Raw genomic sequence first — 27,799 nt, forward strand, 5'->3', positions numbered from 1 at the left:
TACAAATGACAGTATTGTGAAAGTGAAGAAGCCGAGCCGAATGTCGCTGAGAGAAAGTAAATTTTGTTTAAATCTTAAAATGCTCTGACTGACCGACCAAGTAAATGGAAATCCAATATAGCATGTACCTGTAGATATAAGCTCAAACCTATGTACAGTTAAAATGTCGAGCATTAACACTGTCAATGTTAATACAGTCATGTATATAAATTACTTATTCGTAAATTACAATGTATCGTCATTCTAAAAATACTATCGAGATATATTTTTGTGCAGCTTTCTAGTCTTATTATCGAGAAGACTCCACTTATCTTGAGATAAGTGGAGAGTACCAGGTCAAACCATACACTTGTTGACATAACTCAAAATCCGACCTGCAAAATTAAAATTGGTGTTCAGATTGCCTTTCCATTGCCGAGTTTGTTTACAAAACACGACAAGACACGCCCCAAACTAATCCACGCCACTATCAACAATGACCCTCAACGATGTCGAGTTCGGGGCTGAAGTAAGGAGGAAATATTTCCATTTTGAGGAGGGATTCACGTTCATTAACCATGGATCATTCGGGGTAGTCCCTACTTCCATCAGGGAAAAGAGAAAACAGTAAGAAAGTCGTGTATAGTATGTTGTCATCAGTACAATTGTAATGCTGTCAAAAGGTAAGACTGTGTACTTATGTAGATAGAGGTGAAAGTCGGCTGCCGACAGATGACGACACATGTTTTACAGCGACAGCTGTGTGACGGGATACCATTCTTCATGTTTTAGATAACGTTTTAGGATTGATTTTATAAATGTATACCTGTCATAATCGTCTAGTTCTGATAAGTTGTATGTTTTAGAAGGCCCTCGAGAGTTTGATTCACAGAATGAAGAAGGTTTTAAAATGAAATTATACAATAGTTTATCAAATGTGACTCATTTCTTTCTATGAAAAACAGTTCATTATACAGGTAAAAATTACAGTTCATTATACAGGTAAAAATTAAATTTAGAAACATTTTACATCACCCTACCTTACTATGCATTGTGATATTTCATATTATCTATTCAATGGAAAATATGTTTTCTAATAGCAAGCTCTTGACTTTGAATTTGTTCTCAATAATAAACAAATCAGCAGACTATTTACCTCGTAATTAAGCCACCCAGCATAACATTTTTTACAATTAAAAGTTGTTAATTTTTTTGTTTAGATTACTCGATGTTGTGAATGATAATCCGGATGTATTTTACCGACAAGCTTGGAAACCGCTTATGTCCACAGCGATCCAAGCTGCTGCCGAGTTTCTGGGGGCGGATCCAAATAATGTGGTCCTTGTACAGAATGCCACAACAGGTAAACAAGTCGGCATCACTTACATATACCTCATGAAAATTGGAATACACGGCACGTCTTTGTAAATTAACTTCATTGTAATGTAACTTTCATATCTATATAAAGTGTAAGTAACATGCGTAAGTTACAAAGAGTAACAATCGATTGCCTGGTTAATGTACATTTCTTTCATTTATGCTCTTTTCACATGAATGAAAAAAAAGTATTATTTACTATAATATTCTAATAAGAATGAATAGTTATTTCTCTAAAGCAACAAATAAAAACAGCTTTTAATAAATTTAAATAAGGTCAATGTCTGAGCTTGATTCGGTAGAACGTGTGTCAGGAACTGGTAGTCAGTATAATGAACAAACACTTTTTCGGTTACTCAATATTGAAGACAAGGAAATTCTTAATCTTGTGGGCAAATTTATAAATGATAATATGCTAAAGTAATCCTTTTTAAGTGAAATATTGTTGAAATTAACATTGGCATATGCCTTAATTATTATATTTTGATAATTTTACACTATTCTTTGACATGTTTTTCTTTTGTAATTATCATAATATGTCGTGTACTTGTCTGTACTGGACTCTGAATTAGAAATAAATGATCTGTATCTGTATCTGGTATCGAATACGTAACGTTGTAATTACATGTAACTGTATGTCTTTGCTATGATGTAGGTATAAACAGTGTCCTGAAAGCGTTCCCATGGAAAAAGGACGACGAGATTTTAGCCACAACACATACGTACAGAGCCGTAGAGAATGCATGTAGGAAGTCTGCAGAGTTTTATAAAGGTTTATATACAGTATTGATGTACACATAGAGTCTCTCTGTCATATCTTAATTATTTACAAAACTTACGATACTTTCAACGTCTTTGTCTGCGTTATTGAAGTTATGCATTGTACTAATTATGTTATTAGCAAAATCCTACAGGTACTAAAATGACGTCATTTATGACGTCATTAATGTGCGCTAAACATGGAATACTCGTTCAAGCGTTACAATATGATGTTTTATGAGTAGTTTTTGTTAAAATTAGACATTTCACATGCGACAACCACTTTTATAGTTTACGTGCCGGCTCATGATTTCATCATTAAAAAAAATGATATCTTACTGACGTCAATGACGTTTTTATCTATTGTTATCGACGTCAACAACGCTATCGACGCTTAGTGGGAAGCTGATTAGTAGAATGCATTTAAAATTGATAAGTTACTATTCTGTTAGCCCTAAAGTAGTCTGATCAATTTAAATAGCGCGTAGAATTATAACGGTAGAACATATATTGTCTCCTGTTATATTTTCTCACGAACTGTATTCAACGAAATCAAATCTAAGGGCTGATGAAAACAATTGTACTTTCTCAAAAAGAATAATATAGTTTTATATTTTGTGTTATTTTAATTTTTTTTTTCTATAATGCATGTTTGTGATGTACATGCACATGTCACATTGTAGGAACATAAGTGTACAGTTTTAGGTAGTGATGTTTGTCGAAGCGAGAGAACAAATAGCGCTGCGAACAGTATTTTGATCGTACAATGTACATTGTAGACGGAAAATACGTAAATAACTAATATCTGGAGGGACAGTATCGCGATTTTTACACGGTTGTTAACTAGAATAAGTTAATATTTATGCTCGTCATTTCAATCTTAAAATCTTAAAATATCTCTTCGGAAAATATTTTTATTGGATGATAACAGTGAAACATTCAATAAGAAATCGAATCAAAATTTCTAGAGAAGAGTTTCTCATTTCTTTCACAAAACATGTTTCTTGTTTTGAAAATATTTCCCCAATACTATATCTTTCAGATAAAAAACTACATATATGAAGGAAGCAATGCATTCTTTGAATTTGAAGGTTTTTTTGGGTTGTTTTTTTTTTTAGGGGGGGGTTGTTTTTTGTTTTTTACCATGCCTCGATATTTCTCACTGTACGTGTAGCTCTTATAAGTATTAACGGGTAGGTCTGATTTGCAGATGAACATCTGTATGCGTAGCTTCGAACATTACAATGAGCTATAAACACTGTGCCGGATAATTATGCCAGTGCCAAGGTGGCATTTTTGCACCCGTCTAAGCTGCATATATCGAAAAATTCAAATATGCCACATGATAGATCATTGATTGAAGTGTTTACAACCACCTTTGTTATCAACGTAGCTTACCTGTCAGGTGAGATATTTGCCTTTCTAAAATAAATTCCTACAGGAAAATAATGTTTCCATTTGAAAACAATATTCCTACAGGAAATTTGAAATTTCCTATCGGAATACAAGAACTTCCTACAGGAATTTCGATTCCGACAGGATTTGATAAAATCCGATGGGAGATATAAGTTTCCTACAGGGAAACTGACTTTCTGAATCAAATTCTCACAGGAAATATTATTCTCCTACAGGAAATTTAATTCCTCTAGGTTTTTTTTTTTAGAAAATCCTATAAGATTGTCAATATTTCCTGTAGGAGAATCATTTCTCCTATGGGAATTATCATTTTCCTATGGGATATTAATTTTTAAAGGTAAATATCTCACCTGTCAGGTGAAACACACTAAAAACAAAAGTGGTTATATACTTTCTAGACAATGGTCTATCATTTTGTATGTAAGAATTTTTCCGAAACTGCCTCTTAAGCGGGTGCAAAAATGCCACCTTGGCACTGACATAATTATCCGGCACATTGTTTATAATATTTTTGTTGACTGAAATTACGTTTTGTAAGACTCGTTTTTTTAAAAAAGGCTAAAAAAACAATTAAGAAAAAATCGGCCACAAATGTATACAAAAAAACAAAGCCCATTAATTTGTAAAATGTTATTTCCCGCGCTTGCGCGGGATGTCATCTAGTTATCTATACTACTATTATATAAATAGTGCCTGTTTGGGAGAGTAACAGTTGAAATTGACACCCCGAGGAAACCATTGTCGACAATGGTTTCCTCGGGGTGTCAATTTCAACTGTTACCCTCCCAAACAGGCACTATTTATTTTATTATACTGAATGTCTTAATTTTATAGATTTTTTACTGCTTTTATATAGAAATGACGTGAATTCCACGGCGAACCGTATAAATACTTGAATCCAAATACTTGTACTAGAACTCCTCTTTTAAATCTCATTAATCCAAAACCTATATAGTTGTTTTCAAAATAGCACTCGTGTGCATATGGCAGCTATATAAAAGGATGTGCAATGTCGATTAAAAAACTATTAATTAAAAAAAAACTGCAGAAAAATATTTGTTTTCATCATTGAAATTTCTTGAAGTGATGAGTTCATTCATACAATGGCCATTCTATTGAGTTAACTTACCATTACAAACCAATGCTTAATTATAGAACTACGCGTACAGTAAAATTATATGCTTAAAATTGCGTTACGCGTACAGTATGAAATAATGACAAGTCATGATATTCTGAGGATTTTTTCTACTTTTATTTGCAATGATATCAAATTATCATATTATTCACTTAAAGTATATATCTACCTCCACATGTCCCCTATTCAGTCTTTATATATTAATGATTGTATTTCGTACAAAATAATCATTTTAATTTTGGAATGTGACCTTGGATATTGATTGTCAAAAAGTTCATTGAAAATCATGTTGCAAAAGGAATACAACTGTTTGTACTTGTGCCAGTTTATTACCATAACGTATCGAATTGTTAAGGAAGTTTTGGGGGTTTTTTACATCCATTTATCAATTCGTTTGATTAAAATCTTCGACTGTTCGCCGAGCTATCTCTTCTATTTGTTTATTTGCTTCGACAAACAGCGCTCCCCATTACTGTACACCTCCGTTCCTACACTGTGCATGTTGTATATTAGTTTTTATAGAAGGAATCGTAAAATCATTGGATCGGTATATAAAGTTCCTTCCGTGATTTTGTCTTAAAGTTTTTGACTTAATCTTTATATGACACTTTAAACGTTTAGATAAAGTTCCTTCCATGATCTTGTCTTAAAATATTCGACTTCATCTTTATCAGACAATTTAAACATTTAAATTAAGTTTCTTCCGTGATCTTGTCTTAAAATTTTTGACTTCATCTCTATCGGACACTTTAAATATTTTGTTCAGACATCATTCATTTAAAGAAACTGAGAGAGAGAGAGAGAGAGAGAGAGAGAGAGAGAGAGAGAGAGAGAGAGAGAGAGAGAGAGAGATTTCATTTGTAATTCACTAATGTGTTATCGTTTAAAGTAATGCACATTGTAATAGAATCCAACAAAGCAGTTTCAGTCCACGTACTATACCTGTCAATCAAATCACCCCGCGAGCTGCACCACGCGCTCTTTCCGTGATAAAGTTTTTCAAGTCCGAAGAAAATAGAAATATGTTTGACAATAATGTATTTTATAGTGTTTTTAATGTATAATATGATTCTTACACACACTATGTGTGAAAGTTAATTTTCTTTTTACATACTACGTGTTTAAGCAGAAAACTACACGTGTAAAATCCCCCTCTCCTCTCTCTCTCTCTCTCTCTCTCTCTCTCTCTCTCTCTCTCTCTCTCTCTCTCTCTCTGAGTGTAGATTTGGGTGCGAACAATATTGTGAAACATGAACGGATCCAATTTGTTTTTAACATTTTTCAAGTCCAGTCCAATCTTTTTCATCCAATGATATCTTTTTAATTGAGATTGCTTATCAAACTTTCAGAGAGTCTAAGACCCCCCTCCCCCTTTTCCCCTACCTTCTTCGAGTTCATTGTTCATGCATTTAAAATTAAGACTTGTTATCAGAAATAGTATGAAAGCTTTTGCTTCCTGTACCTACAATGTAAGTGAATAACCAATGGAAGACGTAAAGTACTTGTATTTACATGTGACTGACTCACTACACCTTCAAATAGTGTCTCAAATCAACAGAAATTTTCTTGATTAGAAAAGATTCAATGTAGCATAATGCATCAGAAGTATATACATGTAAGTCATATAGGCGAAAATATATACAATTTTGTATTTAAACACTTATAATTTCAAAAGTTCAATGAAACTGAAATGAAACGCATGCAAATTTAAACTTGTAAGTTATATCCCATTGGATTTGATATATTCAAGGCTTTTTAAAATGGTTGGTGCTGTGCATATTTGAAACACGGCAAAATGCGGCCAATAACGTCCCTTGTTCTTTATATATAAATATAAATATTTATCAATATCATAAATTCAGGAGGACACATACATCAGTTTGAGATAGGCTTTCCCATCAAGAATGAAGAGGAAATAGTCAGAAACATGGCGTCAGCTTTAGATGAACACCCAAATGTTAGAATGGCCGTGCTTGGTAATTATATAATTTTGTTCTTTGAGTCTGTACCATTTATACATGACAATACTTTATAAGAATATTTGTGCCAGATTTAAAGCAATGTGCGTATAGTTAAGGCAGTTATTTAATGTTTAAGACCACATAACCAGTCCATCGGCTTTGCTGCTACCAATAAAGAAAATGATAGAGGAGTGCCGAAAGCGCGGGGTTCTGGTTTTGATTGACGGCGCCCATGCTCCAGGGCAAGCAGAGATAAATCTAGAGGAACTCGGCCCTGATTTTTACACAGGGAATTTCCATAAGTGGGTGTATACCCCGAGAGGAAGCGCTATTCTCTGGGTCCACAAGGATCACCAGAGTTGGTGCACTCCCCTCGTGACGTCACATATGTATAATAAAGGGTTCCAGTTGGAATATGGACAACAGGGTACCCGTGACGACACTCCATATTTCTTGATTCCAGATGCAATCCAGTTTTACAAGGATATGGGTGGAATGGTTGGTAATGCATTATTTCAAAGCTGGATTAGGATTGATTTTGTATTCTTATTAATAGCGGTATTGATTATGTGGAATACACAAATTTAATATAAATATCAACCTATTAATCAGGATAAAATAGTGAAGTATACAAAGAAACTCCTGGACGACGCCTGCAGGATGATGGCGGAGAGGCTACAAACAGAACTACCTCAGATTCCTCAATCAATGGAAGCCGCGGGAATGAGACTTGTTTTGTTGCCAGATTTTGATAAGTTCGAACGTTACACAAAGACATGGGTTTGTAGATTTTATTTTTCAAATTTTTGAAAATTTATATTAGTAGAAACCATCTTTCATTTTTTTTCAAATCTTATTTCAGGAAGGTTCCGAAAATCTGTATAACGACATCATGAATATACACAAAATCAACTGTGCTGTGTACCCAATCCAAGGGGAACTCTTCTTGAGACTTTCAGCTAACATTTACAACGAGATGGATGATTATGTTAAATTAGCGGACCTCTTAGTTCAGCTGTTGAAAAAAGTTTGATGGTGCATGGATATTAAGAGGATTTTATTAAGTATCTATATTTATGATATAAAAATCAATTAAAAGTTAAATCTCCAACAATAAAACAAATTAGAACTTGAAATCAGTAACGTTTACCTGTGTACTTTCAATGCGTAACTAACATTCATGGAATAAATACATTTCAAGAAAACAAGTTATGGTGTTTACCTGTGAAACCATCTTTCCAAGTCAAGAGTTTGTAATCCGCTCCGCTTTTCACGAAGAGCGGAGCGGATCAGAGACTTTTGACTTGGGAAGATGCTGTGAAAGTTACATTGTAAAACATTTTGTTGTATGATAACATATGACTTCTGTGATCCAAATGGAAAACCAGAAGAAAAGTCAGACTGTAGTTATGGCGAATGTAGAAATTAAGTATAATGATATCATTTTAATATTATTGCTGTAAATCGGAAAGCATTTGACAACATAGGAAAAAGGATGAAAATCACTTATAAAATAGATTTACCTTTGGAGTGTAAATAACCTTTCTCCCTGAAAATTGAGAACATAGTAATTAATGAACATCACTGACCAAATCAATATGCCTGAAAGAGATAATGAATCCGAATTTACAAACAAAATCGATATGGTAAGAAGGATTCCATTGGCAAGTGAAATTGATTGATATTTTGGAAAAACGAATTATATCATAAAAGTATTTTTCTCTTTTCATTCTTTAAAAGTGCATTAAATACTCAATGACCATAAGTGATGAACCAGATGTTTAAACATACGTTAATTTGAAAAAAAGATTGCCGACGTTTGTTATCACGGGCTTGTTGCTGGGGTGTCTTTAATGAAAAAATAAAGGTAAGTGATTTTGTTCAACTATTCAGCTATTGATTTAATAGTACATATTAGTTAATAGAAACATGTTGAATTTTTTTTTAATTATCACTTCTTGAAATTCTAGAGAGAGAGAGAGATGGGAGAAGTGTTTACCTATATGTTACAGGTTTTACTTAGGCCTAAAAAAAATAGGTTTGTTTCCGCTTTCCCGACCGACCCTAACTTAAACCCGCCGACCCAAAATTTTTTTTTGAGCTTTTTCGTAAATTTCCGTTTTTATCCGTTTTTTGTTAAAATTTCGTTTTTATCCGATTTAAAAATTTATAAAACCTATTTAGATGTCATCAGTGTTGTGTAGCTGTTTGTTATTTACAAATGGCAGCACATGTCGTGCCAGTTGAGCTCGAGAAATGTTCCCATCAGCCGGCAGCCGGGGAAAAAGTTCATCAGATCATTTAAAAAATGACAACAAATACTTGGTTGTTTTTTATCTTACCCAGTTTAATAGATAAATGGTTTAATAACCACAACTGAACAGATGGAGAGGGAAAAAAAAAGATTAAAAAAAAAAAAAGCCGACCTACCGACCCTAATTTTTTTCAGCCTGAAAGCGGAAACAAACCTATTTTTTTTTTTAGGCCTTATAAGAATAACGCCTGTTGAGGGTTCATATTTTTATTGTGGACACAGTGACAGTGGTTGAAATTAATCAAATGATAGATAGCCCTGCAAACATAAAACAATAATCCTCATGCTATGATAATTTACTTAATTTCCATCTAGATTTGAATTATCACATAATATCATAGCGATATCATAATTCATATAATATATTTACATAAAGCAATTAAAGGGAGGTAACTCTTACAATTTCAATGTATATACAATATGCACTTCTCCCATAATAATCATAAAAATAGGCTGCAATTAAAAATATAATAGACACATTATTCATTAGAAATTATCTCACCATTCTATGGGAATAAGCTTTAGTCTATGCATCTAATGGTAAGTTTATAATGGTTATGTATATCTGTAATTTAATTAACAGAATACTAAAAATACTATTGAATTAAATACATTTACATTGCTCATTTTGAACAATTAGACCAAATATTTGATCATCATAAAAACACTCTGTAAACTGATTAGAAAATCAGTTACTCCTTTGAATAAGAATCAAATACTTTATAATCAATATTTACTAAATAAATCTATAATACTCTTTCATGACACTCATTCATTCTAATTAGTTAAAGCGCCTCATAAGAAATTACTTATTTGCTAATTTATAGAAAAGTACATGTTAATGATATTTTAATACATGGGATATTAGTTTATATGTTACTTACCAGAAAGAGAAATGGTCTGTTGTCAAACTTTATGATGTAGGTCTGATTCAGCTAGTTCATATATATTACATGCTACCCCCTGGATGACCAAACAAAGATTGACAAAACTTGGCGGCAAAATATAATACTCAGATAAACAAACCAACCACAACAACCCTAACAAATATCTGACCAATAAAACTCGTGCACACAAATGTTAACCAAATCACTGCCCCTGGGGTATATATACAGGTGTGCAAAGGTACAGGGTGGATCTAAGTGTGTGTGGTGTGTATTTAAAATATGATTCAGATTTGGTTGGTTATATTTCAAAATCTATATACATAATCTATATACTTAAATTATATGATATCCAATGATATTCATACTATTACATATATTACAAGTGAACTAGGAACTGTTTTACAGAGATGCTTATAAAAAGTTTTTTAATATAGAAATACATCTATAATTCAAAATAAAGAATAACAATACGGAGACGATTAATCCATATCTACTACTATGCCACATATTTTTTGTCAGTGGCTTTCATATTTCTAATATCTACAATTTTCATTAGAACATATTTTTTTTATCAAAAGCTTTTTGGTAAGGCCTTTTCAGTGCACGCACATAAGAAGTTGAATTACTTTACATTTCGCCTGAAAAGATATACTGCTTCACATAGGAGCCACAAATTTAAAACATCTATAAGTTTATCTGTTTTTATAATCTCCAAATAGAATTGATTATCAAAAGTTACTGACATTTTAAACTGTCTCCAAGTCCTTACAACCCAACTACAACTCCTTTACTAGATTGCATTTCATACTATTCATTTTTTTTTTGTTAATAATGTAACTATACAGAATATGGAATTTAAAGGATGTGTACGACTTAGATTTAAGATACATTATGTTTGTTATCAAATATAAAACATTTGTTGCAGATGGTGCAAGCTGATCATACGATGAAGACGGTAATAAAACGCCGGCTTTTGAGATTATATGTACATTTGTATATTAGCGATAATGGTCCCGGCAGCTTGTAATTAAAACAAGTACATTAAGATCAGACATGGGACCAGATGTTCATCTTAAAATAGTTATTGCATATCCATTCAGATTTTAACGCATATTTGAACAAAGTAAAAATTCATGTATTTTATACTGGTAAGATAAAATATTTGCTCAACATATTGTTCGTCAAAGATCTGACAGCCTTATTATCAAAAAGATCTTGTATATAAACAAAACCAGCATTAAAATAGTGTTTTAGAATAAGAGATTGAACCATGTAAACCATAAAAATCAAAATGGTACATCTATATTTTTTTTCTAGTTGAATTATCAACTAAAATCTGGATGTTTAAAACTTAAATTCCTACACATATTTAAATTAAAGTCCGTAACTATAACCCATAAGTTTTCAATTTTCAATTCTGTCTCTAAAAGGTTTATTTATTTGATTTTTTTTTTTTAGGAAATCGTTTGGAGCACCTCGCACACTTTTTTTAACCTCATGATCGTTCGGACACTCTCACATCTTTTGCAATGCAATTTACCCTTAGATGTGTTATTTGAAACCTGACTAGCTAGAGGAGAGAGAGAGAGAGAGAGAGAGAGAGAGAGAGAGAGAGAGAGAGAGAGAGAGAGAGAGAGCGAGAGAGAGCGAGAGAGAGAGACGTTTCAACGGAGAAATCTAGGGATTAAACACTGAATTGTTGATAAAAATCAAATCTTATATTTATAACATAAGACATTTAGCCAATAAACTATAAAATACCTATCTCTAAACATCAAGCAATGCAGTTGGTTTTTAACGAGGCCGGGTCTAATTTGTTCTGCCCTAGATTTTTGAATGAAATTTTTTACATGATTTTCTACTGATATAATTTTTATTTTAAGATATAAAAAAAACTAAGACATTTACCACGCCGTTTGTTTAAGGGGTCATCTCAAAGTTTGTTAATTTTTAACATTGGACCCTATGGGATTTTGCTTGAAATGTATCAATTTTGCACAATTTTTACATTTTTTTTTTAAACTTCTGCCCTAGGGATTTCCTTTTCTGTTCTACAAATTAAAGTTATTGCTAAAAGGCATCAAATGGTCAAATAAAAAAAACCCACCTTTTACCTGGTTTGATCATGGGGTCTTATCAAAGTTATTTTTTTCTGCCTAATTTCCCAGATTTGTCAGATAATGGCTATTTTTTTAATTTGACAAAGGCGGAAATGGTGATCTTTATAGTATTATTAAAACATTCTGAAGTCATATTTAAGTAATAAATAAATATATAACAACACCTGGTCGCCGAAAGACACCTGGCCGTTTGAACTTTCTTATGAAAATTCAATTGTTTAAATCAAGAAAAGTATAAATTGCATATTTAACTTAAGGTATCCCATCCATAATAGCCCCAGATTTAATGAATCTCGAGGCATAACAAATATCTATGGGCTTAATACTCGGTATGCTTGGACATAACTTTCATGTTTTAGTATCAATATAAAAATGAAATTTGTCAAAAACGCAATAAACTTATTAAAATGGCCGACACATCTCCTGGTGGTTGGAGCACAGTTAAAAATTACATTTCAAACCCCCTGGCAGATAAAGAGAAATAACAAGACTGAAAATAAGGAAAAGGGAAAACAGAAAGAAAAGCAGAAATCTAGAAACAATTTCTCTACTAATGCTAGGGGCTATGCTCCGTTCAAATTTCCTTTTCCCAGGCAGCCATTTCAGTTTGGAATACCCGGAATGTCGGGACCGAGATTCCCCATCGGATGTTTCCACTGTGGGAAACCAAACCATCAAAGGAAAAATTGCCCAGAACTCAAACCAAGTAAGTAATATGGAGAGAGAAGCTGATCTTGTAAAAGATAAAGAGTCTACAGAATATACCTATTTTGATAGCTCCCAATTAGGGGATTGTTACGAATACAAAGAAAACACAAATTGAAGTTTGTGTTATAGGTCGATTAAAAGATAGTATTCAGTTTTGGAGAGACATCGATGCATGCAAGTTTATTATTGCTACAATTGATTCTGGCTACAAAATTCCATTTTATTCTTTACCACAGGGTAGATTTTCCAAGATTCATAATTCTGCTTTACAGGAGGACGCATTTGTAAGAGAGGCGATAAAAGGTCTAGTGGACAATGGTTCAATATCGGAGCAACATCAAGTGCCTTTTGTCACTAATCCTGTTTCCGTTCTTTTAGATTTGAGAGAAGTAAATCAACATATTTGGAAACAATCAGTTAAATATGATGATTTAAGAACAGCATTGCTCTATGTGAATAAGAATAGCTGGTGTTTTAAATTTGATATCACACGTGCATATCATCATATAGATATTTTTCAAGATCATATAAAATTTTTAGGATTTTCGTGGAATTTCGATGGTGTTGTTCGCTATTATCAGTTCAATGTTTTGCCGTTTGGTCTTACCTCGGCACCATACATATTCACTATGCTTACTAGACCTTTGATTAAGAAATGGCGATGTGAAGGGGAGGCCATTTTTGTGTATGTGGATGACGGGTTTGGTTGCCATTGTGAGTATGAAAAAGCATGTGAAATGTCCAGGCAAGTTCATGCAGATGTTGTTTCGTCATGTTTTATACCAAAGACAGAAAAATCTATGTGGGTACCTTGTCAAATTATATAATTTTTAGGCATATATTTAAATTGCTAACAGGGTATTTTTCATGTGCATAAACGTAGATTAGACAGTTTCAGATACTATTCAGAAAAATGAATATTCATTGAGTAAAAATCTTCCCGTAAAGGTAAGGCGTGTAGCTACTTTGGTTGGTCAGATAATTTCAATGCCTGTTGTAATTGGAAATGTTTCTCAACTTATGACGAGATGTCTTAGCATTGATATATTATCTGCAACATCCTGGAATAGCATGATCTATTTGTCAGAAGAAAGTGTTAATCAAATATCAATTTGCATGGATTTCCATTAATACTTTGCTGCGCGTTGAAGAAATGGGGATTGGATATATAACGCTTGTTGCAAAATTCAAGGCAGCAACTGTTGAACTTTCTTCTATACTAGACAGACATATTATTGTTTATAGCCGCTTACAAAAATTTGTTGTTTTCTGACGCCTTGCCGACATTAAAAGCATGAGAGAGAGAGAGAGAGAGAGAGAGAGAGAGAGAGAGAGAGAGAGAGAGAGAGAGATTTTCAGCCTTTACTACACAATATGCATAAAGACACACCAAAAGAGCCCGGCTTTCGGTACTTCAGTACTTTGATTTTATTACTAATTCCGTATCAGACATGAATAGGTTTTAAAGGAGAAGACAATTTAATACATAATGGGTATTGGGGTTAGAAAAATTAGGGCCTAATATCGATCGGACACCTTTAAAAGACAACCACTGTGCTAAGAAACAAGCTGCATCGCTGGTCGATGTTATTTGTGTCTGCTTCGTTTACACGCCCAAAAGTAACCCACAACTAGAAAGCTCTTGTAATTGATCAAATATGGCCAAAGCCGGTGTCGAGTTTGGGGCTGAGGTAAAGAAAAAATATTTCTATTTTAAGGAGGCATTTACTTTTTTGAACCACGCCTCCTATGGAGCCGTTCCTACTCACATCAGGGAGAAACAGAAACAGTGAGTTAGAACATGTATTTATTATAATAGTTATGTGGCTATTTAAAAAATCATAAAATTCCTTAAATTTTATTTACTGATGGTGGTTTTTGAGAGATATTCAAATTCTGAACCACAACTGATGATGATCAATAACCAAGTAGATATTAACGATAGTGACAATGAAACTTATACCAGTGCAGTAACATAGTAATAAAACGGAGAGGCTTTCTTTGTTTCTTATTTTCACAATATTTTTTCACAGTATAGGAAAGTGCGAAACAAAAACGCCCTACCTTTTAAAGGTATCTACAGTTTGTTGTCTGCATATTTAGACAAATGGTGCTCTTTTAAAAAAAAAAAAACTTTTTAAGTTTTGCAAGACTTTAACCTTTACAAAACTTTTTCTATAAAAATCGACCTCTTTTTTTTTTTATTAAATCAATTAAGTACTTTGAACGTATCAATGCAAACTGTCTTAAACTCATTTTAAAAAATTCGCATTTAATTGATACTACTAAATAATTAGAAATATTCCATTTTAAGTGCAAAAAGGTTATGAAAAAAATAATAAAGCTTTTGACAGAAGTTTCCTGATTTCCTTATTTCAATGTGAAAAATGTTTATAATTTAATACAATATTTAATGGATTTTTTTTCAATTAATTGAAATTACTTGTAACAAATGTCCGTTAAATTATAAACGCGTCACACTTTGTTAAAGTTAGAGGCTTTTAATGCATTTCCATAGTTAATAGTTGCTCTAACTTAACAAATTTTAACGATTGCCAACTTTGATAAACCTTTCTGTGTCATAGACTTTAAATTTTGTTATATTATTATATATTATTTATTGTTATATTATTATATACTATATATAAATATTGCATAGTTTATTTCGACTCTTAAATCTATTTAAGAAATAAAGTACGAGTTTTCGTGAATGTTGCAGAATAACCTCCGAGGTCGAGAAATGTTGTTTAGAAATATTTAAGCCAAGGCTTTTAAAGGTATGAATAAGTATCCCGCTAAAGTTTATTTAAAATGTAAAGGTCAAATATATGTGGGTGACATTTTCCGTTTTACAAAGAACTAAATGACATAGTTTAATACGAAACTGGAGGATTATCTGTTTTATTTTTTTTCTCTTCAAATAGTGGCAATACGATTGTAGAACAGACAAATACAGAGACAATTTTATCTTGACTAAAGTCAAAATCCTTCTGTATAGCATAAATAATAGTTATAAGAATCTTACAATTATTTTGTTTTGTGAGGTCTATATTTTATAGAAGACTTAATTTAAAGAGCGTTCTTATTTAAAAAAAAAAAAAAAAAACGAAAAAGGGAAAAACCCGGTATTTCACACTTTTAACAAGCCAGAATTGCCTTCTATAATCCGATGAAGTCTGTATAAAAAACATATATCAGACTTTGGAGCCAGAATTGGCTAGAGACAAAACTGTCAGGTTTTTTTTTTAATTCAGTAGTTTATGAAGCATATTTTGTACTGGAGAAGGTATGGTTTATTTCTAACTAAACACTAAAAAAACTAAAAGTGCGAATCAAAAACGTTATACTTTTTAAGGGTATCTACAGTTTGCTGTCTGCATATTTAGACAAATGCTGTCATTTAAGGCCCTTTGAAAAATAAAAACTTTTAAAGTTTTGCAGGACTTTGACCTTTATAAAACTTTTTCTATAAAAATCGACCCGTTTTTTTTTATTAAGTCAATTTAGTACTTTGAACGTATCAATACAAACTGCCTTAATTCATTACAAAAAAAATTATTAAAAAATTGACATTAAATTGATACTACTAAATAATTAAAAATATTCCATTTTAAGTGCAAAAGGGTATGAAATAATTGATAAAGCTTTTGACAGAAGTTTTTCTTATTTCCTTATTTCAGTGTGAAAAATGTCTATGATTTAATACAATATTTAATGAAATTTTCACTTAGTTGAAAACACTTGTAAAAAATGTCCTTGGGTCAAAATTGTTAAATCATAATCGCGTCATACTTTGTTCAAGTTAGAGGCTTTTAATGCATTTCCCTAGTTATTAGTTGCTCTAACTTGGCAAATTTTAATGATTGCTAAATTTGATATACCTTTATGTGTCATAGACTTTAAATTATGTTTTGTGACCTACATATCATATACGAGGGTCAATCAAAAAATACGAGGACAATGTGGCTGTCTATCAAATACTGTTCATAAAAGTAATAACTAACAGATTAATTTATGCACTAACACATATTTTACTGATATACAAAATTTCAATACATTTGAAGAAGAGATTTTTTTGTAACCCGATTTTAAAAACACAATCTTTTGTCACCACGGCGCATTGTAACGTTGAAAACAAGACGTTAAGAATACACACGCACAGTTAATAGAAATACCCAATCTTTATATCACCTTGAGTCCTCTGTGCTTTTCACCATACATTTTAAATTGGCATTATATCACTTAATTTGTTTACATTTGTTCGAGAATCATAAGTTAGTTCTTTGCGTATCGTCAACGGTCGTCATAAGTCCGATCCAACCGGAAGTTATACATACTGTGGTCCAAATGGTCGATCCGTCGTCGATCTTGTTCTTACAAATTCACTATCTCTTATACTACACTTTAAAGTCAACGACTTGACGGAATTCTCAGACAACTCACCAGTCGATTTTTCTATCCAGTGCACATTTAGTGATAATTGTCTTGCAGTGAATGCAAAGATTTGAGTACGTCAACTGCGCATAGTATTTCTACAGTAAGATGGAAAGAACAATTTCAACTTCAAATGAGACGCGATCTTATAAGTAGTCTGGAGGCCCTATATTCTTGTGTCGAAGAAGACGGCGATACTAATCAAATGGTTGATAATTTCAGTGAAAAAAATAGCCATGTGTTAGGAAAGTACTGTACTAGCGAAGGAAGAGGTAAACAAACATCTATAAATCTTACAACTGACGAAGACAAACCATGGTTCAACCAAAAAGTTAAAAACCTACATTCTTGATATTTAACTGCTTTAGAAAATTACAATAGTTACAGTAACAAGAAAAACTACGATATTCTGACGAAATCAAAACGCAAATACAAAAGTCTTCAAAAGAAAGAAAAAAACCAATACAGGAGGCAGCAGGGAGACATGGTTCAACAATGGAAGAAAAACAACCCAAAGCAATTTTCAAACACTTCAGTAACGAAATACATCACCCTCAAAAGTATCGCTTACACAGTTTTTCGAACATTTCCGGAACCTTGCACAAGATCCTCCAACTTCCTATATTTCAATAGTAAATTATATGGACACTGACTGTCCCGTATTTGATAGTTTAGACAAGGAAATTACGGCAAAGGAAATAGAAGTTTGTATTCACAAACTCAAAACAAACAAAAGCGCAGGGAACGACCAGCTAATCAACAAATATTTTTCCGAATTTTGTGACTTAATCCTCCCCATACTCGTTCGTCTCTTTAACAAAATTCTTAACTCTGGAGTATTCCCCTCGGCTTGGTCAAAAGCTATCATAATCCCAATACATAAAAAAGGAAACACCAATGACCCCGATAATTACAGAGGCATCAGTATTACTAGCAGCCTAGGAAAACTTTTCACGTCGATCCTGAACGAGCGAGTAATGCAGTGGAACCGTAACGAGAATATCATCACGGACGCACAGTTTGGTTTTCAGGCTGGTCGCACGACTACAGACACAATATTTGCCTTACATAGTTTAATAACAGAAAAGTTAAATAAGAACCAGAGACTTTATTGTTTTATTGATTACAAAAAAGCGTTTGATACAATTAATAGAGAAAAATTATGGTACAAATTAGTAAAATCCGGCATCACTGGAAAATTCCTCCGAATCCTTAGATCACTTTATGTCGACGTGGGAGCCTCCGTCAGAGGTGCCGGTGAAATATCCAAAGAATTTACAGTCAACACTGGACTACTACAGGGTGAATTTTTGTCGCCAATTCTTTTTAACATGTACATGTATATAAACGATCTAGAAAATCAAGTGTCAGCCCGTCGAACTAAGAGAGTTAAACCTGTTTGTTTTAATGTTTGCAGACGACACCGTTATATTCGCAAATTCACCAGATGAGCTCCAAACTACTCTAAATTCCTTACACGAATATGTAACTTTATGGAACTTAACTGTTAATACCGATAAAACCAAAACATTAGTATTTAGAAAAGGAGGAGCCATAAATCATTCCTGGACATACAACCATGAAATTTTGGAAAATGTTGATTCCTTTAAATATTTAGGATTGTGTTTGAATTATAACGGCAAATTTAATACAACTCAAAAGAAACTAGCAGACCAGGGCAGAAAAGCACTTTTTGGATTAAACCGAAATCTTCAGAAATTTGAATTTAACGCAGAAACCCGGTGTCAACTATTCGATATATATGTTGGAAGTGTAATTTCATACGGAAGTGAGATCTGGGGTTTTCATACATGTAAATCACCAGAAATTGAGCGTTTACATTTGTCATTTTGTAAGAATGTTCTTGGTGTTAGACGTAATGTGTGTAATTATATGATTTATAGTGAATTAGGTCGACGTCCGCTTATTTTACAAAGAAAATTGAAAATTATGAAATACTGGTGTAAATTACTAGAAACAGAAAATTGTATTCTAAAATCGTCTTATAATTACTTACGAAATAGTGCTGAGAATTGTGCAGCTTCTAGTGTCAATTGGGAAAGAGACGTCAAAAATGAATTGTTTCATGTGGGTCTAGGAGAATTCTGGATTGGACAGCAGTCACTTATTCCTTGTCAGTTTCTACATATATATGAGAATAGAATTATTGATATTTACATGCAAGAAAGCAATGCCTTTATGAAAAATTCTTCAAAGTGTATTTTATACAGATATCTTGCAAAACACAATTACTCTAAAATCCAATCATACCTAACAAAACCATCCAGAATAATCTTAAGACACATATTTCTCGCATAAGACTGTCTTCACATTGTTTAAATATTGAAACAGGAAGATACCAAGGTAAAAGCAGGCAGGCTCGATTATGTGATGTTTGTGATACTCAACAAATCGAAGACGAGTTTCATTTTATTCTTCAATGTCCAAAATATTACAATTTACGAAAAAATATCTAAGCGATTACTATTTCAAGTCTCCAAGTACATTTAAATTACTTCAGTTGTTGGGCTCTGATCACGTATCTACCTTTGTTGGTCTTGCTAAATATATTAAATGTGCTTTGTTGGTCCGAGATAACTGACTGTCAGATTGCACGAAACTCATCCAGTGTGTTTGGGAGACATGTTCTATTGTGTGTTGGCGTGTGTTTGAGATTTATACTGTGCCTTAGATACGTGTGACGCTTGTTGACTTTTAACGAGGCCGAGTACAGAACGAGTACGCACGCTTTCGCGCAGCGTTTCATTTGTATTGTGACGTCATCTTTTTGCTTGGTTGACGCCATGGCGCGATAGTTTCAACTGCAGATATTCAGCGAAATTTGTTGAAAATGGCTCGTTTAATGCGTAAAATTAATGTTATATTGTGGAATAAACATAACTGTCTCGAAGTATAAGCTATATTTGGGCTCGGGTCGAAAACGTGAAGAGGGTTCAGCAAGCCTAGCCCTCTGTCACGTTTTCTTAACCCGCCTAAATATAGCTTAATTCATATATTTCAAGACGGTAACCATGTAATTTATATTAATGACCCTTAATATGTGATGTTATATATTTTTTTGTTACTTAAATATGTCTGAATGCTTTAATAATACTATAAAGATCACCATTCCCGTCTTTGTCAAATAAAAAATAGCCATTATCTGACAAATCTGGGAAATTAGGCATACAAAAATCAACTTTGATAAGACCCCTGGAACAAACCAGGAGGTAAAAGGTTTTTTTTATTTGACCATTTGATGCCTTTCAGCAGTAACTTTAATATGTAGAACAGAAAAAGAAATCCCTAGGGCAGAAGTTTAAAAAAAATTGCAAAATAGATACATTTAAAGCGAAATCCCATAGGGTCCTATGTTAAAGATTAACAAACTTTGAGATGACCCCCTAAACAAACGGTGTGGTAAATGTCTTATTTTTTAATCTCAAAATAATAATTATATAAGTAGAAATTCAGGTAAAAAATTTCATTAAAAAATCTAGGGCAGAACTAATTAGACCCGGCCTCGTTAAAACACTGTATTTTCAATTGGTAGATCATTGGTGCATTTAATTTGTTGTGGAACTGTGGAACACTTGACGAGGGGTTTCACCCCCCCCCCCCCCCCCATTTTAGACTCCAAGGAGTCCGATGTTTGTATTGTATTGTATTGTATGGATTGTTGTAAACTGATGGGCTGTATTGCCTAAGGTTAAATTTATGAATAAATAATAATAACTAATTTGTTTGCATTTGTTCGAGAATCATAAGTTAGTTCTTCGAAGTTTCATTTATTTACCGCATGTCTCTTCGTTTACAGAAAGAAAAACATGTCATGTCTTATGACGTTATTTATTCCTTTGACCAACTATTTACAGATATTCTACTTTCTTTCGGACAGGTTGATATTCATAATAAGATAACCACTACCACCACAAAATGTGTTACAGCTAAACACACACGTGCAAATATTTTTTAATTTTTTTTTTTCACTATTGAGCATTTTCACAGTTTTTTCGCGTATTTTTCCGGATTAAATCCACACTGTTTATACTTTTCGTTGCGCCGTGAAGTCCGGCGACGGCATTGGTTTTAGTCTGCTGTGTCATGCTGTTTAAACATATTAAACACTATGATACTAATTATTGTATAAAAAAAAGCCCATGCTAAATCGGTATATAACCTACACATCATTATTAGACACCTTTTTAAATTTTAAACTTGGAAAAAAGTAATTAAAATGTAATCAAAAAGTAATTGAAAATACATGATAATTTTGAAATGTATTTAAATACATTCAATTACTTGTAACTGAATGCAGATTCAAATACAAATTACTTCCAATTACTTTAAAAAATGTAATTAATTACGCTCAATTACAGATACTTTTTTCAATTACAAGTACCCTATCCCTGAAGAGGACTGTATGTTTTTAGTTACTGATATCAATTCAACAAATCTACTTATTTCGTTATCATTTGGTACATAGAATATCATGCCAATTCTTAATTTGGGGTTTCATTATTTTTTGTTTTAAGCCAAATCTGTAGAGATATTACTTTCAACATTACGTTGTTTGTTGTTGACATAACACAAATTTTGACCGTGCGCCGTGACCTCATTTATGCAGTTTTAGACTCTATATAATTCTTAGAAATAAAGGAATATATGAACATGTTTAATTTCAAATTGTTTGAAACTATTGCTTTATTATGTCTTCTAAATAATAATACGTTAAGTATTATAGTTATGGTAAAGATATTCGTATTTTTTTTATTGACCCTCGTATTATTGTTATATTATTATATACTATAAATAGATATTGCATAGTTTATTTCGACTCTTAAATCTATGTAAGAAATAAAGTACGAGTTTTCGTGAATGTTGCAAAACAACCTCCTCGGTCTTTAAATGCAGTTTAGAAATTTAAAAACTGAGGTTTTATATTTCTGAACAACATTTCGAGAACACAAGAACTTCTATTCTACTAACAGCTCCGACTATCAGCTGCTGGGTTTATCTATAGAGAGAGGAAGTAGGTCATATTTTCAAGCGAGATGAATCTGATTGGTTGAGACGGCTGTTCCGCGTAACCCCAACAGGTGTTATGGCTTGTTTGTTTACAATTACATCAATCGCAGACTATCGATCGGAATCGAATGCAGAGGATATATTTTTCGATGAATGAAATTCACACTTAAATCATTTATGAATTTTTTTTATAAATGTAGATTAATGAATTCGATTATACACGTATTAATTTTTTGTTTTCTTTATTTGGACGAACAAGCATTGAAAATGTGTTGGGGGAGGGTCTTGCGAATAGCTCTTTAAAATAAACATTAACGGGAATACACATCGCTTTATAGGTCACTAACCCGTGTCCGTGTTATCAATGTTTGTTTTTTTTTTTAATAAAAAACAAGTTTTTAAGTTGTAAACTCATGATCGACTCGAGTTTGGTATGTGTTTAAGATCTTATAATTTTTTGATGACGTATGGGTATATTGGAGAATAATTTCCGCGGCATCTCTTTGATCTTGGCAAGAACTGTAGTAGAATGAATATTAAATCGAATTTCGATTGAATCTTTTAACTTTGGATACTCTTTGTATTACCATTCCATTAAGACATAATATTAATATTATTTTTATTTTTTTTAAAAGTATCAATAAGTATCACGCTAAAGGTATAGGTCAAATAAATTGTGGGCGACATTTTTCGTTTTACAAAGAACTAAAAGACATAGTTTAAACTTGAAACTTTATTTTAAAATAATTTATTAATTTATTTTGAAATTATTTATTAAGGATTATCTGTTTTCTTTTTTATTTTCTTCAAATAGTGGCAATACGATTGTAAAACAGACAAATATAGAGACAATTTCATCTTGACTAAAGTCAAGATCCTTCCGTATAGCATAGATAATAGTTATATAATTATATTATATAAGAATCTTACAATCGTTATGTTCTGTGAGGTCTATATTTTAAAGAAGATTTTAAAGAGCATTCTTTATTAAAAAAAGGAAAGAAAAAAGTGGGAAAAGCAGTATTTCACACCTTTAACAAGCCAACATTGCTGTCTGTAAAACGATGAAATAAAGGTTTTTTATTCAGATTACTCGATGTTGTGAATGATAATCCGGATGTATTTTACCGACAAGCGTGGAAACCGTTTATGTCCACAGCGATCCAAGCTGCTGCCGAGTTTCTGGGGGCGGATCCAAATAATGTGGTCCTTGTACAGAATGCCACAACAGGTAACGAAGTCAGCATTCCTTATAGTGACGGGCTGTATAAAACTCCTTAGAAAATGCTTATTTACATGTATAAATAGGCAGTAAATATCTTCGATTGGCATGAGAAGAGAAGGTTTTAATTTGTAATGGTTTTCCAAATACAAACTGTAAAACCTATCAGCATTTTGTCGACATGTGACAACTAAAATCACTTCGAATTCCCTTATTCAAATATTTGGCAAAAACAATTTTTTTCTACAAAAACGAAGTGAATTTCGGCAGCCTCTGTACATATAAATAAAATCTTTTGTTATTTTAAGCTTCTTCCTCAGCAGGGTGTCATGTTGTAAATTTTGAATTTACTGGGTGGGTGTAAATACAAAATTTACAACATGACAACTTGAATTTACTGGGTGGGTGTAAATACAAAATTTACAACATGTTGTAAATTTTGTATTTACACCCACCCAGTAAATTCAAAATTTACAACATGACAAGGGGTTCGCTGTTATTTATGATATCTTAACTGCAGCATCTTTCAATTTCCAAATTTTTGTTATTAAATCACACACGGTTTTTTGTGTTTGATATTGGATTCTTATTGTAATGTCAATTGGTTGTCCGAAAAAAATATTGGAATCGATGCTAAAAAATAAACATAATAAATCAACATTTGTTTGCTATGTTAACATTTATGTAAATGTTAGTTATTAAAGAAGAAATAGATTCCTATTTCCTGGAGTTGTTATATTGCTTAGAGTGCGAGGATCACATACTGGATAAAGACACGAATCAACACCTGTCGCAATTAAGTTCGCAGTCCGTCATTTTTTGTATTTTAGGTATTAACACTGTCCTGAAGGCGTTTCCTTGGAAAAAAGGCGATGAGATTTTAGCCACTACACATACTTACTGTTCGATACAGAATACTTGCAGAAAAGCTGCACAGATTTCTACAGGTGTGATTGATATCTATGTAGAATCCTTCTGTAATATGTCAAAGAAAGATATCTTTGATATCTATGTAGAATCCTTCTGTAATATGTCAAAGAAAGATATCTAGTTTTCTGCAGCTGCAGTTTTGGTGCGAATAAAATATACCAGTACCTCCAATTTTTTATCAATACTATTTATGTATGAAATAGTGGAACTGTATAATCATATTTGTTTTGGGTTTTATATATAAATTCAGGAGGACACTTCCATCAGTTGGAGATCAACTTCCCCATCAAGGATGAAGAGGAAATTGTCAGAAACATGGCGTCAGCTATAGATGAACATCCTAGCGTTAGAATAGTCCTTCTCGGTATATTTTCAGTCTTTGATATTATGCCATTTTACACAAAGAATATTAATTATTATTATCAATGTTAGCATAAAAACATTTTTATGCTGACATTATTATATTCTTTGCGTAAAATGGCATGATTTCAAAGACTGAAAATATACCGAGAAGGACTAATTAAATCATAAAAATGGAATAAATGTGTAAATGTGTAAAAAAAAAAAAAAAGAAAAGAAAGATTGAAGACATCCTCTTAATCCTTTCAGACCATATCACTAGTCCAACAGCTTTGTTGATGCCATTAAAGAGAATGATAGAGGAATGTCGAAAGCGCGGGGTCTTGGTTTTGATTGACGGCGCCCATGCTCCAGGACAAATAGAGATAAATCTAGAGGAACTCTGTCCCGATTTCTACGTCGGGAATTTCCACAAGTGGGTGTATACCCCGAGAGGGTGCGCTTTTCTCTGGGTCCACAAGGATCACCAGAATTGGTGCACTCCCCTCGTGACGTCATACATGTACGATAAAGGGTTCCAGCTGGAATATGGACAACAGGGTACACGTGACGACACTCCATATTTCTTGATTCCAGATGCCATCCAGTTTTATAAGGATATGGGTGGAAGGGTAAGTACTGTAAACAAACTTTTATTCGCTGCGACTTTATTTCGCGATTTACTGGAGATAAACTGGTTGGCAACGACAAATTTTAGCGACTAAACCTTTTCCAGACCCATCTATACTACTATATAATAGACTCGATTTTTTTAGCTTTAATACCGAGAAATCAGAAGAGTACTGTCATTTGTTTCATATATTTTAAACATTATTGGCACTTGAAGATTACCAATTTGTTTTTATTTTTTCTTAATCAAGCTTCGCTAATTAATAATCAACGAATATTCCTTTAAAAAATCGGGAAATCATATGGATTTTTCGGATTTTACAATTTTGCGCATGCGCATTACATTCACGCTAAATCACGGGAGGTTTTTTAGTTTTTGTTTCCACAATATGACATACGACATTTGCATGGATAAACTCGAAAACGATATTACAAATACGTGTAAATTTTCATTCAAAATTTGCCATATATATATTCTGTTTTCATCAAAGGAAATACGGGAGATAATTCTAACTCTGAGTCAGTGCATTTAATATGCAAAATCCCGATAGTTCCGAATGTCAACTTGAAGCGAGTGAAAAACGTTGCTGGTGAAAGTGTTGAAGTCTTCATTAATATGAATTAAATTTTTAAATGGTTTATTATGAATAATTTAACTTATTTTCAATGCAGATTCATTGATTTTCTCGAAAATCGTTTCGGAGCGATTCTGCAATTTTTTGCTACTTTACGGGTATATGGGAGGCATTTTAAACTGTGATATAGGCCTGTCACGAGACACAGTTAGATTATTCTAAGTAAGTAGAGTGTAGTGAAATTAATAGCATCATTGTCGGCTTAAAGCTTTATTATGTAAATGGCAACAATACCGTGTGTCGATGTATCTATTTTGTAAATGTCCGATATCATATACAATGTTAACCCGTGCACGCACGGGTTAAAGTCTAGTGATGTGATAAGAATCAAACAATTCGACAAGGGCCTGGTTCACGGCGTGAAATATTCATGACAACAAGGCTCTCGCGAACCCTCGCGAAAATTTCTCGCACACGAATGAAAGTTGGTTTACAGGATTTCATTGGTACAGAAAACGTAGAATGGTTTTTCCCCGGATATAAATTTTTGTTCTTTTATGTACTTGATAACAGTACTGACTCTTTAGAATACAAAATGAACTTATTTTGTCAGGAAAGAATAACGAAGTATACGAAGGAACTCCTGGACAGTGCGTGCAAGATGATAGCAGAAAGGCTACAGACACGGTTAGCTGAAGTTCCAAAGTCTATGGAAGTCCCAGGAATGAAAATTGTTTTGTTACCAGATTGTACTTACAATGAACGCTACTCAAACACATGGGTATGTAGATTCTTTTCTATAACACTCAAGAAATTGGAATCAAAGAACCAAACTTTCACTTCTTTAAATTTATTTCAGGAGGGATCCCAAAATTTGCAATTTGACATCATGAATAAACACAGAATCCAAGTTACAGTTAACTCCATCCAGGGCAGGCTCTACATGAGACTTGCAGCGAACATTTACAACGAGATGGCCGACTATGAAAAATTAGCAGACCTGTTAGTTAAGCTTTTCAAGGAAGGTGAATGATGTGTAAATTGAAATTATCAAAAAGAAATAAAAAGACACTCACAAGTGTAACTGATTGTATTATAAAAGGGTTTATGTGTTTTCAGTTATAGTTTTCTGTCACGTCTCTCTAAATAGACGTGGTATAACCGTGATATAAAATTATGATTTGAATATATGCAGAAAAGAAGTCTGTATGAAAAACATATATCAGACTTTGGAGCCAGTATTAGCAAGAGACAAAACTGTCAGGTTTTTTTGTTTTTCATTCAGAAGTTTATGAAGCATATTTTGTACTAGGGAAGGTATGGTATATTTCAAACTAAACGCTAAAAAATCATAATTTATTATAATTTTGATGTCTATTACAAAATTTTTTTAAAATTGGAAATAAAGCAGTCATGTGTCTAGGAATTTTTATTGGTCGTGATAAAGAAGAATAACAATTGGATAAAAATTTACCACAATATCGAAAAATTATTTGAATCTTTAAAAAGAAGAAAATGACTTTATTTGGTAAATCATGTACATGTATAGTTAATACACTTGCTATATCAAAACTTACATATGCTGCTACAATACTTAATTTTCCTGAAAAAGGCTATACATGTGTTTAAAAAATTCAACGGCTGATATACAATTTCATTTGGGATAAAACAGAGAGAATTAAACGTAACACTTTTATAGGCAATGTTCTTCAGAGTGGGCTTTCTTAAAAGCCTCTTGGGTTTCAAGATTAACTAAAACAAAGGTATGGTTTGAACATATTTTATTGCATAAACATATACAAATGGAACATAAGTTCTTACAACCTACGAGGTTCTTACCAAGTATAACAATTTACAACTGTATAGTAGTTTAGAATGGAAAGTACTTAGAATGGATATTACCAAAGTACATGTAGTTAAATTATTGAACAAACGTACTTGTATAAAAAACAGTTCTGTTTGAATTTGGTCTAGGCTAGGCAGTA

At 32.6% G+C, this 27,799-nt stretch overlaps 1 protein-coding gene across 4 annotated transcripts; it reads left to right on the forward strand.

The window, feature by feature from the left end:
• The first annotated feature begins 126 nt into the window (after positions 1-126).
• On the forward strand, positions 127-27,121 carry LOC117682288 (uncharacterized). Of its 4 annotated transcripts, none has more exons than XM_066084309.1 (7): positions 127-606; positions 23,207-23,349; positions 24,171-24,287; positions 24,521-24,634; positions 24,880-25,241; positions 26,428-26,595; positions 26,674-27,121. In XM_066084309.1, the coding sequence occupies exons 1-7, from the start codon at positions 476-478 to the stop codon at positions 26,845-26,847; spliced, it is 1,209 nt and encodes a 402-aa protein (XP_065940381.1). In that variant the 5' UTR covers positions 127-475; the 3' UTR covers positions 26,848-27,121. The 4 variants fall into 4 exon arrangements, with proteins under 4 accessions (XP_065940381.1, XP_034305449.2, XP_034305457.2 ...); XM_034449558.2 differs by lacking the exons at positions 23,207-23,349; positions 24,171-24,287; positions 24,521-24,634; ... (1 more) ...; positions 26,428-26,595; positions 26,674-27,121 and adding exons at positions 1,200-1,342; positions 2,012-2,128; positions 6,529-6,642; ... (1 more) ...; positions 7,240-7,407; positions 7,490-7,776 and having other exon boundaries at positions 364-606; XM_034449566.2 differs by lacking the exons at positions 23,207-23,349; positions 24,171-24,287; positions 24,521-24,634; ... (1 more) ...; positions 26,428-26,595; positions 26,674-27,121 and adding exons at positions 1,200-1,342; positions 2,012-2,128; positions 6,529-6,642; ... (1 more) ...; positions 7,240-7,407; positions 7,490-7,777 and having other exon boundaries at positions 523-662.
• The last annotated feature ends 678 nt before the right edge of the window (positions 27,122-27,799 follow it).

The sequence above is a fragment of the Magallana gigas genome, chromosome 5 (assembly GCF_963853765.1).
Source record: "Magallana gigas chromosome 5, xbMagGiga1.1, whole genome shotgun sequence".
NCBI lineage: Eukaryota > Metazoa > Mollusca > Bivalvia > Ostreida > Ostreidae > Magallana > Magallana gigas.

Bases quoted from the DNA above. Each gene is read 5' to 3' on its own strand.
- LOC117682288 (XM_066084309.1), top strand. From the start codon at position 476: ATGACCCTCAACGATGTCGAGTTCGGGGCTGAAGTAAGGAGGAAATAT. The intron at 23,350-24,170 runs GTAACGAAGTCA...TTTGTATTTTAG, and splicing joins TGTACAGAATGCCACAACAG to GTATTAACACTGTCCTGAAG. The intron at 24,635-24,879 runs GTATATTTTCAG...TAATCCTTTCAG, and splicing joins CGTTAGAATAGTCCTTCTCG to ACCATATCACTAGTCCAACA.